This window comes from Peromyscus leucopus, chromosome 2 (assembly GCF_004664715.2).
Source record: "Peromyscus leucopus breed LL Stock chromosome 2, UCI_PerLeu_2.1, whole genome shotgun sequence".
Classification (NCBI taxonomy): Eukaryota; Metazoa; Chordata; class Mammalia; order Rodentia; family Cricetidae; genus Peromyscus; species Peromyscus leucopus.
The window spans coordinates 45,011,874-45,025,877 of record NC_051064.1 but is presented as its reverse complement, the minus strand read 5'-3'; the positions used below and the strand labels follow the sequence as shown (position 1 = coordinate 45,025,877).

The window sequence follows — 14,004 nt, the reverse complement described above, 5'->3', positions numbered from 1 at the left end:
TGCTTTGTTGCTGGAACCTGGTCTTTTGAGTTTTCATTGTGGCTTAACGGTGGCCATGGAATAGTTTCTTCAAAGTAGGGATGGAATTATGTTCAACTTGGTTAGCTCCCCCCCCCGTGGTGATTGCAGCAGTAGAGTAGTGATTGGTTTTGGATGGACTGGAATGAAATATGTATATATACATACAGTCCAAAAGAAAAGGGAAAGATGGTGTTATCATCTCTTGGCAATTGTTTCCCTGGTATATTTCCACATTTGTGCAGTGTATAGGGCAGAGTCCACAGAGTCTCACTTTTCTGTGCCAAAAGACAGAAGCAAGATCCCAGCCGCATGGCCATGGGAGCTGCTGGCCTCAGGGGAGTGGGGGAGAGTGGGACAGGATGGCAGTCAGAAGGTTTGTTTGCCAAGTCATTCTTCCCGTCTGGACCCCCTAATCCTATCTTCACATGAGAACCGTGGTGTCCTGGCTCAAATCAAAATGAAAGCCTTCTTATGTCGCCAGTAGGAAGTTGCTGTTGCTTGAGGAAGTGGGCAGGAAGGCACACCTGTGATGGCTGGAAAAGCAGCAGCATGCATCATGTGCTTCAGAGGGGCATCAGCCCTCCGTTTCCCCCACCCTGCTCCCTGGCACACACTGTGGAGGAGTTTCTGAGCAGATTGCATTTACAGATGTCTCAGTGGCCACTCAGCCAGACTCCGTCTGCGCTGCTGACGCCGCAGTCCCTGTATGGGACTCTGCTCAAGCAGCCTGTGTCTGGGTCGCTGCACAGGATGCCGACGTTTCCCCAGCTGTTCCAGTGAGGACAGTCGGTGGTCCTCTCCCCCTTCCTGTGTGCTCCCCTTCATGCCAGGCTGCAAACTTTGCTTCTCCATCATCAGAGCATCCATCTGAAGCACTCTCCTCAGCTGGGAATTGCTCCCTGACTCTTTGTCGGGCAGGGTTACAGGTCTCTCTGTAAGCGAGAGCAGTCTTACAAAATCTGAATCTCCAGCTCTCAGAACAGTGGCAACAGAGCAGCATCCGGAACTGAATGGATGCCTTAATAGGCTGGTGATGCCAATTGCTAGCATCGCGGCAGAGGCAGCCCAGGAAGAAGGCTTACAATTGCTCTAGGTAAATCACTGAACATCCAGGAGCAGCAGCCCTGGGAAGCATATGATCCCACCAGGAGAGAATTGACTGCATTTCCAGGAAAGAACACGGAGGACAGCCTCATGTGTGAGTAATCCCTCCAGTGGGAAAAGCTCGTTATTCTAACCGTGTGTGCTCTCTCAGCTCTGGTGACTGAATCTTGGTGGGCTCTGCACAATGCCTGGCTAGGACTTTCCTTTGAAGGGCTTGTTTGGACTAGTGCATTGGGAGGAGACTAAATGTGGTAGCTTTCAGGTATTGACCGGCACTGGGAGAGTTGGTTGTAAATCTGCAATAAAGTAGCAAAAATCAAACCTCATAGACCCTTTGCTGTGTGAAGCAAAACAGAAAAACAACAACAATTGCCTCACAGGTGAGGCATCTGTGGAATTCTCTGACCCTTGTGATGAGAGACAAAAGAAACTGCGGACTAGGGAGCTGCCAATGCAGAAGGGGTAGGGTTGGGAGGGAAGGGGGCAGCGGGTCTCCGGAGTCCACCCCCGCCTGCATGTACTGTGCTCTGTGCCGACTTACTGTGTGTCTGCTTCCTTCCTGCCTAAAGAACCGGCGCAAGTTTGCCTTTGAGCTTTTCCCTCCAGAGCACTGTGCAAATGAACCCTGTGGACAAAGGCTGTGATTGACAGGTGCAAGGCAGACAGATTGCTCACTTTTAGCAGCAAGACTGTTTTGAATGATGACCATCAAATGGGAAAGGGGGCTTGGATTTAATGAGAAGCCAAAGCTATGACAGCCAGGGCACCCAACAGGTTAGCAGTGAGGACTGACTCAGGCTGCAGACTGGTCACGCCCTTATATTTCCTTCCTCTCAGGAGTTCTTCATCCCTCCGTCTCCCTGCCTGCCTAGGCCCCTGTCTGGCCTAGTTTGCTGGTTCCCAGACAGGGAGCAGAGCATCCTCTCACTCTGAGGGAGGTCATAAGGGGAAACAGGAAGCAGAACAGACTCGGCATCCAGTCCCCATACAGCCACCCTTTGTATAAAGCATCTGCTGGTGTAGGTCCTCACAGTGACATGCTCCCTGCCCCGAAATTGAGAATGACTTTGAGATGTCCAAGTGCGAGGGGATGGTGTTAGCTGCAGATAGGAGCTGATAACCCGGGGTGGTGTTACTGCTGCTGATCTTGCAGGCAGTTTCCTAAGCCAGCATGCTGGGGGTAATGAGGCATATCCAAGATCTGTTGTGAATGACCACTGTCCTGCAGGTGTGTGGGTGGTATTATGGGGCAGAGGTAAAAAGGGTTCTTATGTAGCTGCAACAGAAAAGAAAAAAAAAAAAAAAAAAAGGCATTGCTAGTTGACCAATATTTTCTCACCAATGGAGTGTTTTTATGTTTAAAATAAAATAGTAATGGTGGCTGGATTTGCAAAGGGCTATTTACCCAGTAATTATCTAAGCAAAGCTGTAGCCATAAGAACTTCTGGCTTTAGTCTCATTGTCTGAGGGGCGGGCGTCATCTGTTGCGTGAGATGGGTGGCTGGGATGGGAGTGGCAATCAATTTAGCAGAAGCTGGTTGGACCCTGTGTCTGTTGCTAAGGGGGCTGGATCTCCGTGGCTAGAGACAGTGAGAGTCAGCTGAGATGTTCACCTTCGCAGACAAGTTTTGGAGTAGACTGGGTGGAATTCAGCAGTGATGATGAAATGTGTATGAAGAAGGCCGTCTTTGACTCAGATAGCCTTTGCAAGAAAGGTGCTAGAAGGGACAGGTGGAGATGGGGTGGAGGTGAAGCCAAGTGCACAGAGGTAGGACATGGAGAGATGCAGGGAAGGGCTCGCAGGTGTGTGTGTGGGTCTTTTGGGAACTGGTGGCTAATGCTGTGCGTTTTTCCTGCACTTGGCACAGAGTGATTTTTCTGTATTTAAGCTGAAGGAGCAACAAATCAGAGCAGTGTCTGTGAATGGAACACATCCCACCTGCAGAAGAAGAAACAGTACATTCTGTGTTGATAGAGACAAGCTTCCCTCAAATGACAGTGTGTGTGTGTGTGTGTGTGTGTGTGTGTGTGTGTGTGTGTGTGTGTGTGTGTGTAGGTAGGTAGGAGATAAAGCCCCAAAAGTAGTTGTGTGGCTTTGGGCCCTTCCAAAGGCGTTTCTAGCTGTTTCTCTCACTGCTTTGAGTCTTAACTCTGTTCTTTCATCAGGCAGGGACTGTAACTTTGTGGGTGCACACTTGCCTGGCATGTGACAGGCCCTGGGCTCGATGCCCAGCACAGGAAGGGAAATGCACATCACCCTCTCCAGACTTGTATTTCCGGTGACCTGGTGAGCGAGAGCAGGCTGGGCTTGCCAGGTCCCTCTCTCTTTCCTTATTATCTTTTGCCCGTATCTAGGGCAACAGATGGAGAACAATATGAAATGTGATAATAAAGAGATTGGGGGTAGGTAAGAATTATCGTTCTAAAATTACAGTGTTTACATCTGGCTAGATTTCTTATAATGAAATGCCATTTTCACTCCCTACTGCTATGAGAGGAGAGTTGGTTGGTGTCTGTTCTGTGTAGGAGACTATCTACCCCAGCCTCTCAGGGTAGTTGATCACATGGCCTGAGATTGAAATGATCATCGAGTTTCTAGAAGCAACTATGAAAGATGCCCTTAGATACTTGAACACCAAAACATGATCCACTGTTGGGATGAAGAGTGGTTTTCCTTTGCTGCAGCATTTCTTTTCTTTTCCTTTTTCTTTTTTCTTTTTGGTTGGGCGGGGGGCACCAGTGCAGGGGACGGAGCCCAGGTCTTCAGGCTTTGCAGCAAGTGTCCATTCCTGTTGAGCCGTCTCCCTGGCAACTATAAACACGTTTTAAAATGCAAAGATGTCCTTCTTCCTCCTTCTGCCTCAGAATTGAAATCAGTACCCCTGACTTGGTTTGCTCTAGGGATATTCCCAGGGCTACTTGAGAGGAGTCTAGAGTTCCATTCACGTTGGGCCTTTCATGAAAGGAGGAACTTAAGTTGACTGTAGTTCCTGCCTCCAGACCACTGCACAGTGAGGCTTTGTCCTGTGTCGTGTAGGGGCCATTTGTGTCCCTCCCGTGTACCAAGGGAGTGTGGGGTGTTTGTGGAGGAGGCGTTCCTAGACTGGCGGCCCCAGAGCTGGCTGCACCCAGTGAGGAACTGGAGTCGGCCTGCAGCCTGTGCTCAGAACTCTGCGTTCTCTGCTCCAGAAGTCAGAAGGCTGCACTATTTTCAGAAAGTAAAGGATAAAGAAAATCATGTGCAGTGTGTGTGTGTGTGTGTGTGTGTGTGTGTGTGTCTTCTCAAAGAGACACCCTGCTTACCATGGTCTCTGAGTACACGTTAGCCATGGAAGAGTCATGGGGACCTGGCCCACAAGGCTAAGGTTGATTGTTCACAGTACATGTTGTTATGTATATGACCAGGAGGTGTCTAGGGACTCATGTCAGTCCTCTTGTTTTTTTAAGTTAAAAACAATTAATTAAAATATAGTTACATCATTCTTCCCACCTTCCCTCCCCGTGTTATATCAGGCCTCTTTACCCAGGTAAAAATGCAGCCTCTCAGCTGGGCGTGGTGGCACACGCCTTTAATCCCAGGACTCAGGAGGCAGAACCAGGCGGATCTCTGTGAGTTTGATGCCAGCCTAGTCTGCAGAGCAAGATCCAGGACAGGCATCAAAACTACTCAGAGAAACCCTGTCTAGAAAAACAAAACAAAACAAAACAAAAAATGCAGCCTCCCAGTTCTGCCCACCTTGTGGAGAATGGTCCTGAGGAGGGAGGAAGTGGAGAGATTGGCACACTCTGTTGCCTTTCACTCTGAAATGCTGTAGAAGCATGCTTTTTTTTTTTTTTTTTTCCAGAGCTGAGGACAGAACCCAGGACCTTGCGCTTGCTAGGCAAGCGCTCTACCGCTGAGCTAACTCCTCAATCCCAGAAGCATGCTTTTGATGTCTTGGCTCTTTAGTTTTCCTCCCGTCCTGTGCACCCAGAAGAACACCCTGAGGTCAGCAGAGGTGTGGTCTGTCTGTCCTTGTGTGCTGAGTGGCACTGATGGCCGCTTTGTTTTGTGACCCCCTAGGACCTGAAGATGGAGTAGGAACAAAGGCATCCCCCGTGATTCTGAGCACCTTTCCCTGTGGACTCCAGCCCTAGCCAGAGGCTGCATGTGGAGCTGAAGGCACTGACCTGCTGCTTTCCTGAGAACCCCTTTCTCTCCTAATTCATGAGCCAGCAGGATGCGGTCGCTGCGCTTTCAGAACGCCTGCTCATAGCAGCGTACAAAGGCCAAGCGGAGAATGTGGTTCAGCTCATCAACAAGGGTGCCAAGGTAGCGGTTACCAAGGTAACAAGGAAAAATGCCATAGCTATTCTCTGGGAACAGCTCACCTCTTGTCTGCAGAACTGTTGTTTGGTTCATAGTTTTTAAAGAACTGGCTTTGGTAAAGAGATAGAGGCTTGGGAAGAAACAAGAAGCACTGAAAATGTTTTCATTGTCATCTTTCAAATGGAGCGTTTGTCACGTGCATTTGACAGTCTTTAAAATCACATAGGACCTTTCTCCATCGACCTTTGTAGCCAGTGGGCAGGCTATCTCTTTGGAGAAGTTCCTGCACAGAGGCTGACTGAACAGTGAGTTGGGGGTGGGGTGGTAATCATGTCAGGCAGGCCTTCTAGCAAGGCGGACCAGCCTCTGGTCAGGAAGCCCCGCCCCTAGTCTCATTGTCTCCATCTGACAGCTTGGACCAGATGACGGTCGTTACTATGGTGGGCTCTGTTTTCAGTGGGCTTCGCAAGACATTGCTCTTCCGTCATCGGCAGATGATACAATGCCAGATCGGGGACCTTTGGTCGCAGGAGTTTTATAGCAAAACCCCAGGAAAAGTAGGCCCTGTTCAGGTGTGGTTGTGCCAGCATTAGGGAAGGAGAGGATCTCAAGTTCGAGGACAGCCTGGGCTACATAAATAGCCTCAAAAATAAGCAATAAACAAACCAAACAAAAGGCGTCAGGCCCTGCATAGTTGATGCAGATGTACCCAGCTGCTAGTCGCTGTGAGTACCATAAAGCCCTGGGGAGTATTCTCTTCTCACCCCCACTTTGGAGAGAAGAAAACCCAAGGCATTTCTGCCCAGGCAGAAATGCCCCTTACACCCACGGTGCCCCAGTCCGAAGATCTCCTGCCCTCCTGTGATGTGGAGATGGGGATACGGCATCATCTATAATATCTCTGACTTTCTGGGCCTGATATTGGTCAGTCTCAGCCACTCATATGCATTTGAGTTCCTGCCCTCTGAGCACACGGAGAGAAGTTGTCCTCAGCAAGCCAGAGAAAGAATTCAGGACCTGTCCATGTTCCTGCTCTAATCTTGGACTTCCTTTGGGGAAATAAATTTCTGTTATGGCAGCCTCAACACACCAATACAACCATAGTCTAATTTTAGAAAACTTCCGTTGTCCAGTAAAAGACTATATATCCATTCACTGCCTCTCTATCTCATCAACTATGAATCTCCTTTTCATTTATGAGTCTTTTTTCCTTGGATGTTACATAGAAATGGAATTATATGATGTCCTGGCTAGTTTTATGCCAACTAGCATAGAGTCATCAAAGGAGGGAGCCTCTATTGAGAAAATGCCTCCATAAGATTGGGCTGTAGGCAAGCCTTTAGGGAATTTTAAATTTTTATTTATTTATTTGTTTGTTTTGGTTTTTCAGGACAGGGTTTCTCTGTGTAGCTTTTAGAGCCTTTCCTGGAACTCACTCTATAGTCCAGGCTAGCCTCAAACTCACAGAGATCTACCTACCTCTGCCTTCTGAATGCTGGGATTAAAGGCGTGTGACACCACCTCCTGGCCAGGGCATTTTTTAAATTGGTGATTGATGGGAAAGGACCTAAGTCATTGTGGGTGGTGCCATCCCTGGACTGATGGTCCTGGGTTCTATAAGAAAGCAGGCTGAAGCCGGGCGGTGGTGGCGCACGCCTTTAATCCCAGCACTTGGGAGGCAGAGCCAGGCGGATCTCTGTGAGTTCGAGGCCAGCCTGGGCTACCAAGTGAGTTCCAGGAAAGGCACAAAGCTACACAGAGAAACCCTGTCTCAAAAAATAAAAAAAATAAATAAATAAAAAGAAAGCAGGCTGAACAAGCCCTGTGAGCAAGCCAGTAAGCAGGAGCCCTCCATGACCTCTGCATCAGCTCCTGCCTCTGGGTTCCTGCCCTGTTTGAGTTCCTGTCCTGATTTCTTTTGATAAAGAATAGCAATATGGACGTGTAAGCCATATAAACCCTTTCCTCCCCAACTTGCTTTTTGTCCCAGCAATAGAAACCCTGACTAGATGTATGGCATGTGGTCTCCTGTCGTGATTTTATTCATGGAGCATAGTATTATCAGGAGTCATTCTTGTCGCAGTGAATGATACTTTATCCCTTTTTATGGCTGAATAGCAATTTGTAGTAAGCCCACATAGTAGTCCCCTTTGTAGCATGAATCCTAAAGGGTCTTATGAATACAATCAAACCCGAGGCCAGTTATGGGGTGAATGCTGAATGACCAGAGAAGCAGAACAAGCCACAGCCACCTCACCTTGCCAATTCCTCAGCTGATCCTGTTTCCTCAGACTGGAAGCCTCTGAGTCCTTATCCAAATGGATCTCAGCTGAACTGCTTCTCAAAAGCCTGAAAACTTAACCAGCCAAAAGCTTCTAGTTTCTGGTTTTCATGTCTTTTATACCTTTCTGCTTTCTGCCATCACTTCCTGGGATTAAAGGCATGAGTCACCACGCTTGACTGTTTCCAGTGTGGCCTTGAACTCACAGAGATCCAGATGGATCTCTGCCTCTGGAATGCTAGGATTAAAGGTGTGAGTGCCACCATTTTCTGGCCTCTATCTAGTGGCTGTTCTGTTCTCTGACCCCCGGGTAAATTTACTAGGGTGCACAATATTTTGGGGAACACAATACCACCACACCCCTCATCTATATTATAGAACCCCCAGTGGACGCCTGATACTACCAAGCCCCATACATGCTGTTGTTTCCTAGATACAGATATTTATAATAGAGTTTAATATATAAACTAGGCACAGTAGAGGAATGGCCACAATTAATGAAATAGATCACGCACACACACACACACACACACACACACACACACATTCATTCTATATATAATATATCAGTACACTAAGATAAAGTTGTCAGCATCCACATTGTCCTGCATTGGGGACACAGAGCAAACTAACAAAACCTTCAACACATGCACTCTAACAGCACCACAGCCCTCTGATGGAGGAGGGACTGCAGGTAGGAAGTGGGGAGAACATGGAGACACTGGGCAAAGGGGTGATTCATGTCCTGGTGGGGAGTGAGCTTTCATTGTGTCGCCCAAAACAATATGCAATTTCAGACTTCAGAATTCTTCGGTCCCTTGAATTTTCCATTTACCACTTCAGATTGTAGTTGACAATGGTTATTACACAGAGTGAGATGGTGGGTCAAGAGGATCGTTATACTGTCCTTTAGTCAGTTAATGGACATTTCCGGTTGTTTCTAGATTAGGGCTATTATGAAAATGGCTGCCAAAGCCATGAGCATCTGCATACACACTTTTGTGTGGGCAGAGTTTGCATTTGTGTTGGGTGAATATCAGGGAGATTTGCTGAGTCACATAATAAATCTGTTTAACGCCATAAGAAAATGCCTTGCCTGTTTTCAAAGTGAGTTTACAGTTTCACATTCCCACCAGAATGTCTGAGGGGCCTGTTTCCTGCTTCTTCACCAGTGCTTACTATATTCTATGTTTGTTTGTAGAGATGTTGAGTCCTTCCTGTAGCCTAGGCTGGCCCTCTTGCCCCCAGCTTTCCAAGCACTGGGACTATAGGTATGAGCCACCATTCCTGGTCACCATTTACTTCTAAATACACATTATCTTTGACTTACAATGGAGTCACATTCCGATCAACCCATCATAAATTGAAAATACTGTGGGTTAAATGCATTTCTTACACCTAACCTACTGGACATCTCAGCTCAGTAGCACTACAGGGATATCCTCTGCTATCTTTCTGATCATGTGGCTTGCTGTTGCTTGCTCAGCATCCCAAGAGGGTCCCAAACAGCATATTTCTAGCCTTGGGGGACAAATCAAAATTTAAAACGATTTCTCATGAGTGTGCATTACTTTTGTATCAGTATTATAGATTCATAAGTCAAATCACCGCAAACCAGGGGTTGTTTTTACATATCTTTACCAAAGTCGAATTTATGCACAAGGAACTGTAACACCGTTGAAGTATTGCATCCTATGAGTGTGTGTGTTTTGCCTGTGTGTCTGTGTCCTGTTGCAGTGTTGAGTGTACGTACATAGTGTCTGTGTCCTACAGTTCATGCAGTGCCTGCAGAGGCCAGAGGAGGCTGCCAGATCCCCTGGGACTGGAGTGACAGATGTTTGTGAGCCGCCATGTGGTGGTGCTGAAAATTCAACCTGAGTCCTCTGGAAGAGTAGCCAGTATTCTTAACCACAAGTCATCTCTCTAGAGCCTGCTAGAGAACTTTAAAAAAGACATCATAGTTCCATGCTGCCAGTTCAGCTGAGGCGTTCCTTTCCCGTAAGGGAACACAGCCAGACAAAGGCAGGGTTCTAGCTTCATCACAGGCGGGCCTCTCAGGATGCGCCAGTAAGCAGACACCCTTATTAAAAGAACCTACAGCCTGGATCTTCAGCACGTGGGTGAGCAGAATGATGACCAGGGAAAGCATAAGACATCCCCCAAGTGTGTGTGTGGGCTTCTCTCGGGAGATGTGTGCTCAGGGGTCTTTATAGTTGGCATGTATGTGGTCCTGTGGCTTCCTTAGTAACATGGCTCACAGTGTAATTTACAGCAAAGTTTAAAGGCTGAAGACCTTTCCTTTTGTAAGGAAAATGGTGAGCTTTCTGAAGCTTGGCCTTTAGCTTATGCTTTTCCCACTAGTTCTTATAACTTAATTTAACCTGTTTTTATTCATCTATGTTTTGCCTCAGGGTTTTTTGCCTTTCTTTCATTCTGTATATCCTGCTTTCCTGCTTCCTCTTTGGCTGGCTGGCAACTGGCATCTCCCTCTCTCCCTCTGTCTCTCTAGAGCCTAGATTCTTCCTCCTACTTACCCTCTCTGCCCAGAAGTCCTGCCTGTACCTCCTGCCTAGCTATTGGCTGTTTAGCTTTTTATTAGACCAACCAGATGCCTTATGCAAGAAAGGTAAACAAATGTAATACATCTTTACATAGTTAAACAAATGTAACACATCTTTACATAGTTAAGCTAATGTTCCACAACAAGACCATACAGACTTCCTACAACTGCTCCAACAATCTCCTGCAGACAGATGGGGCACCCAAACAAAGGGAATGACTGTCTTATAATTTTGGAGGCTGGAGTGTGAGATCAAACTATGCTGTCTGAACCTGGGAGTGAACTAGCCCAGCTTCTTGCTGCTGGTAGTTGGTGGTCCTGGGCTTACAGGGGTAACACCCAATTCCCTCTGTCTTCATATGGGTATCTCTCTGTGATTTGTGTTACCAGGGCAAATAGTACCCTCACTCAAGTGTTAAGGGCTCCATCTGCTCCCATATGACATCATCGCAAATCTTTTACGTTGGCAAAGGCTGAGTAAAATCACACAGGCAGGCATGACAGAGTAGAGGTCTGAGTAGAGATGGCTAGATGGGAGAGGGCAAGAGAAGAGTGTCTTGGGATGCTTAGGGCCAGGACTTTGAGAGGCATACGGTGTGTGCCCCATTATCTGGATGAAAGTCTGGCTGTGCTTTGCCAGAGACAAGGGCCTGTAGATGGGTGGCGTGGTATTTTTCTCCCAAAGCAGGGATGCCTCTGAGAGTAAAGGGCATTGCTACAGTTTAGGTGAGTGTCCCATGGAAACCCATACTATAAAGATTTGGTCAATCCTATCAGGTGAGAATAAGACCTCTACCATAATTTTTTGAGCAAATTTGAAGCAAGCTTTATTAAATACTGGCCAGGACAATGGACACTGGCCAGGTCCATACCCGGAATTCCTGGAGAATGGCCACAAATTACGTTAGTCTGGTGCTTATGAAGGCAAAACTTACAAGGCTACATACTCCTTCTGTCTGTGTGTGATCAATGCAATCCTGTGCATTTGGGGCAGCCAACCTTGCTTACAGAAGTGAAAACACACAGTTTGTTATCTTACTTGAACAATAGCTCCCAGCATTCCAGGAAGTTATCTGGCCTTGGGCAGGTGTGGCTCACAGTTTAGAGGCGTTTTTGTTTTATAGATCTCTTAGGCACAGTCATTAGAACATAAAACATAAGTTTAGCCTTCACAACAGGGCCTAGTAGGAAGTCTTAAGTCGTTGGTAACTTGCCCCAAAGAGGATGATGAGCCCTAGCCCCCAGCCTTCCGGTCTTTTGTTTATTGGCCACAAGACAAGTGGCGTTGCCTCATCGGGCTCTTTGGACATAATGTGCTTTCTCACCACCCAGGGGCCTCCTCTGACCTTAGATTGGAATCTCCAAAACCATGAGTCAAAATCTACCTTTCTTTCCCCTTATAAGTTGATTATCTGAGGTATTTGTTATAGTAGCAGAATACTGACTACTATAGGTTTCTATTAGTAACTGCAGACACAGTGCATATAATGCAAACTGCCCCCGACTTGCAGGCCTGCATGGCCACTCTAGTGTGAAGGTGCCTTTCCCAGGTGGGGTTCTGGTCCATTTCAGTTTGTGGTTTTGTGTTTTGTACTGGGACTTATTTGTAGGGTTTGTGTCAGAACTGGTGTCTGCCAGCCTGTTGGTTTATAGCCATTTTCTTGAAGCTTCTGGTCTCAGGGGTGGGGTAGGGGGTGGATAGTGGGAAAATAGATGGTTGCTGGTTAGATTAAATCTTTCACTTGAGAGCCGGGCAGTGGTGGCACACGCCTTTAATCCCAGCACTCGGGAGGCAGAGGCAGGTGAATCTCTGTGAGTTCGAGGCCAGCCTGGGCTACCAAGTGAGTTCCAGGAAAGGCGCAAAGCTACACAAGAGAAACCCTGTCTCGAAAACCAAAAAAAAAAAAAAAAAAATCTTTCACTTGAGAAAGTGTGCTATGGATAGCATACTTCTAGAACTTCATGAGTGTATTTAAAGAGACCTTCTTTACATGTATTTATTTGTTGTTGTGTATAGTTACCTATATATGTATGATGATGATGATGATGTGTGTGTGTGTGTGTGTGTGTGTGTGTGTGTGTGTAGGTATGCACGGGCTATGTGTGCATGAACAGAGATCAGAGGGCAGCTTTCAGGAGTTGGTTCTCTCCACATGGCTTCCAGGGATTGAACTCAGGTTACCGGGCTTGGTAAAAAGCTCCTTTACCCACTAAGCCATCTTACTGGCCCTAAAAGGATTTTTAATCTGTTCCTGGTATTCTAGGCCTGTAATCCCACTATTCAGAACACTGAAGCAAGACGGCGACAAGTTTGGGACTAGCTTGGACTATAGACTAAGTTCAAAGCTAGCCTAGGCACTTTAGTAAGATCTTGTTTCTATATACAGAGCCAAAGTGGGCTGGAGAGATGGCTCAGCGGCTAAGAGCACTGGCTGCTCTTTCTGAGGTCCTGTGTTCAAATCCACCCAGCCACATAGTGGTTCATAACTATCTATAATGGGATCTGATGCCCTCTTCTGGCACGCAGCTGTATACGCAGATAGCACTCATGCATAAAATGCATACTTACATAAATCTTTTTAAAAAAATACAGGGTAAAACCACAGCTGGGAGAGCCCATTTGGAGAACATTTACATGCATGTGACCCTAGATTCAATCCCCAGTACCACCCCTCCCACACACCTAAAAAATGTGTTATTTCATCTCTGAATGGGTAGTGACCCAATGCAGAGGGCACAGAAGTTGACTACTCTTCGTCCTGTGCTGCCTGTCACCAGGGCTTCCCTCCCTGTGTGACTTGTTTCTAACAACTCCCCTCCTGAGACATGCCATGCACAGACATGCAAACAGATACATTTTCCCTCTTACATAAATTGTAGGATATTTTCCATTCCCTCTTCTTTTTTATTTTTATTTTTTGTTTGTTTTGTCTTTTTGAGATGAATTCTCAGCATGTAGCCTTTGCTGGTCTGGAACTCAGAGTTCTTCCTGTCTCTGCCTCTGGAGCACTGGGTCTAAAGGTGTGCGCCTCCAAGCCTGGCATAGTGCCCTCTTTACTCTGGTTTACTTAATAATGTATGGTGAAGCCATAATCGGGATATCTAATCCCGTCTTGGTGGGTGCATAGGTTATGCTAATCTTCTGCTCTTACAGATTGCACTGTCCTTTGTTTTGAGGCATAGCTTGTAGTATGCTTATGTTTGTGGTGTAAACTCCAAGAGGTGCTGCTGGGTCAGAATTGGCATGACCTTGTAATTTTGGCAGCCGGAGCCAATTGTTCAATGTGTGGTGCCAGTGGACATCCACAGCACTGCGAGAGACCACTGGGCTCTCTTCGAAGGCTCCTCCTCCCGCTCCATTTGAACTCAGCCCACCTTGTGTTCTGCTCTGGAGCTAGTATAGTTAGTCTGACCTCTGACCTCTGCCTCTCTTCACTTCAGCATAGGTCCATAGCATTTCCTCTGGGAACTAGAGGAGCAGAGGGGTGGGTTGAGAGAGGAATGAATGGCGATCCCACATCTCTTTTCTCCTCCGTTGCCTTCTGTTTAGGCTGGAAAGCGTGAGTGCCTCCTGAGACGGTGTGGGATAAGGTTGGGGCCTGCAAGGCTGTTGCCATACCTATTCCTGTGTGCTCTGTGGAGCAGTGCATTCCACTGGGTGAAAAACAGGGCATTGAGGGTCTAGACGTCCTTGCCAAGCTAAATAAGGCATCTGATTGGGGGGGGGGT

General features: G+C 47.1%; 1 protein-coding gene across 3 annotated transcripts in view; it reads left to right on the top strand.

Moving 5' to 3' along the window:
* Positions 1-14,004, top strand: part of Ankrd6 (ankyrin repeat domain 6) — a 157,198-nt gene that overhangs the window by 99,246 nt on the left and 43,948 nt on the right. For 2 of the 3 annotated variants that reach the window (XM_037202483.1, XM_037202484.1), the window contains exon 2: positions 5,189-5,452. In XM_037202483.1, coding sequence (XP_037058378.1) covers positions 5,333-5,452 — 120 coding nt within the window. In that variant the 5' untranslated portion in view covers positions 5,189-5,332. Of the gene's footprint in view, positions 1-351; positions 1,220-5,188; positions 5,453-14,004 lie in introns of those variants that run through there. The other variant, XM_028872755.2, reaches the window with a different exon arrangement.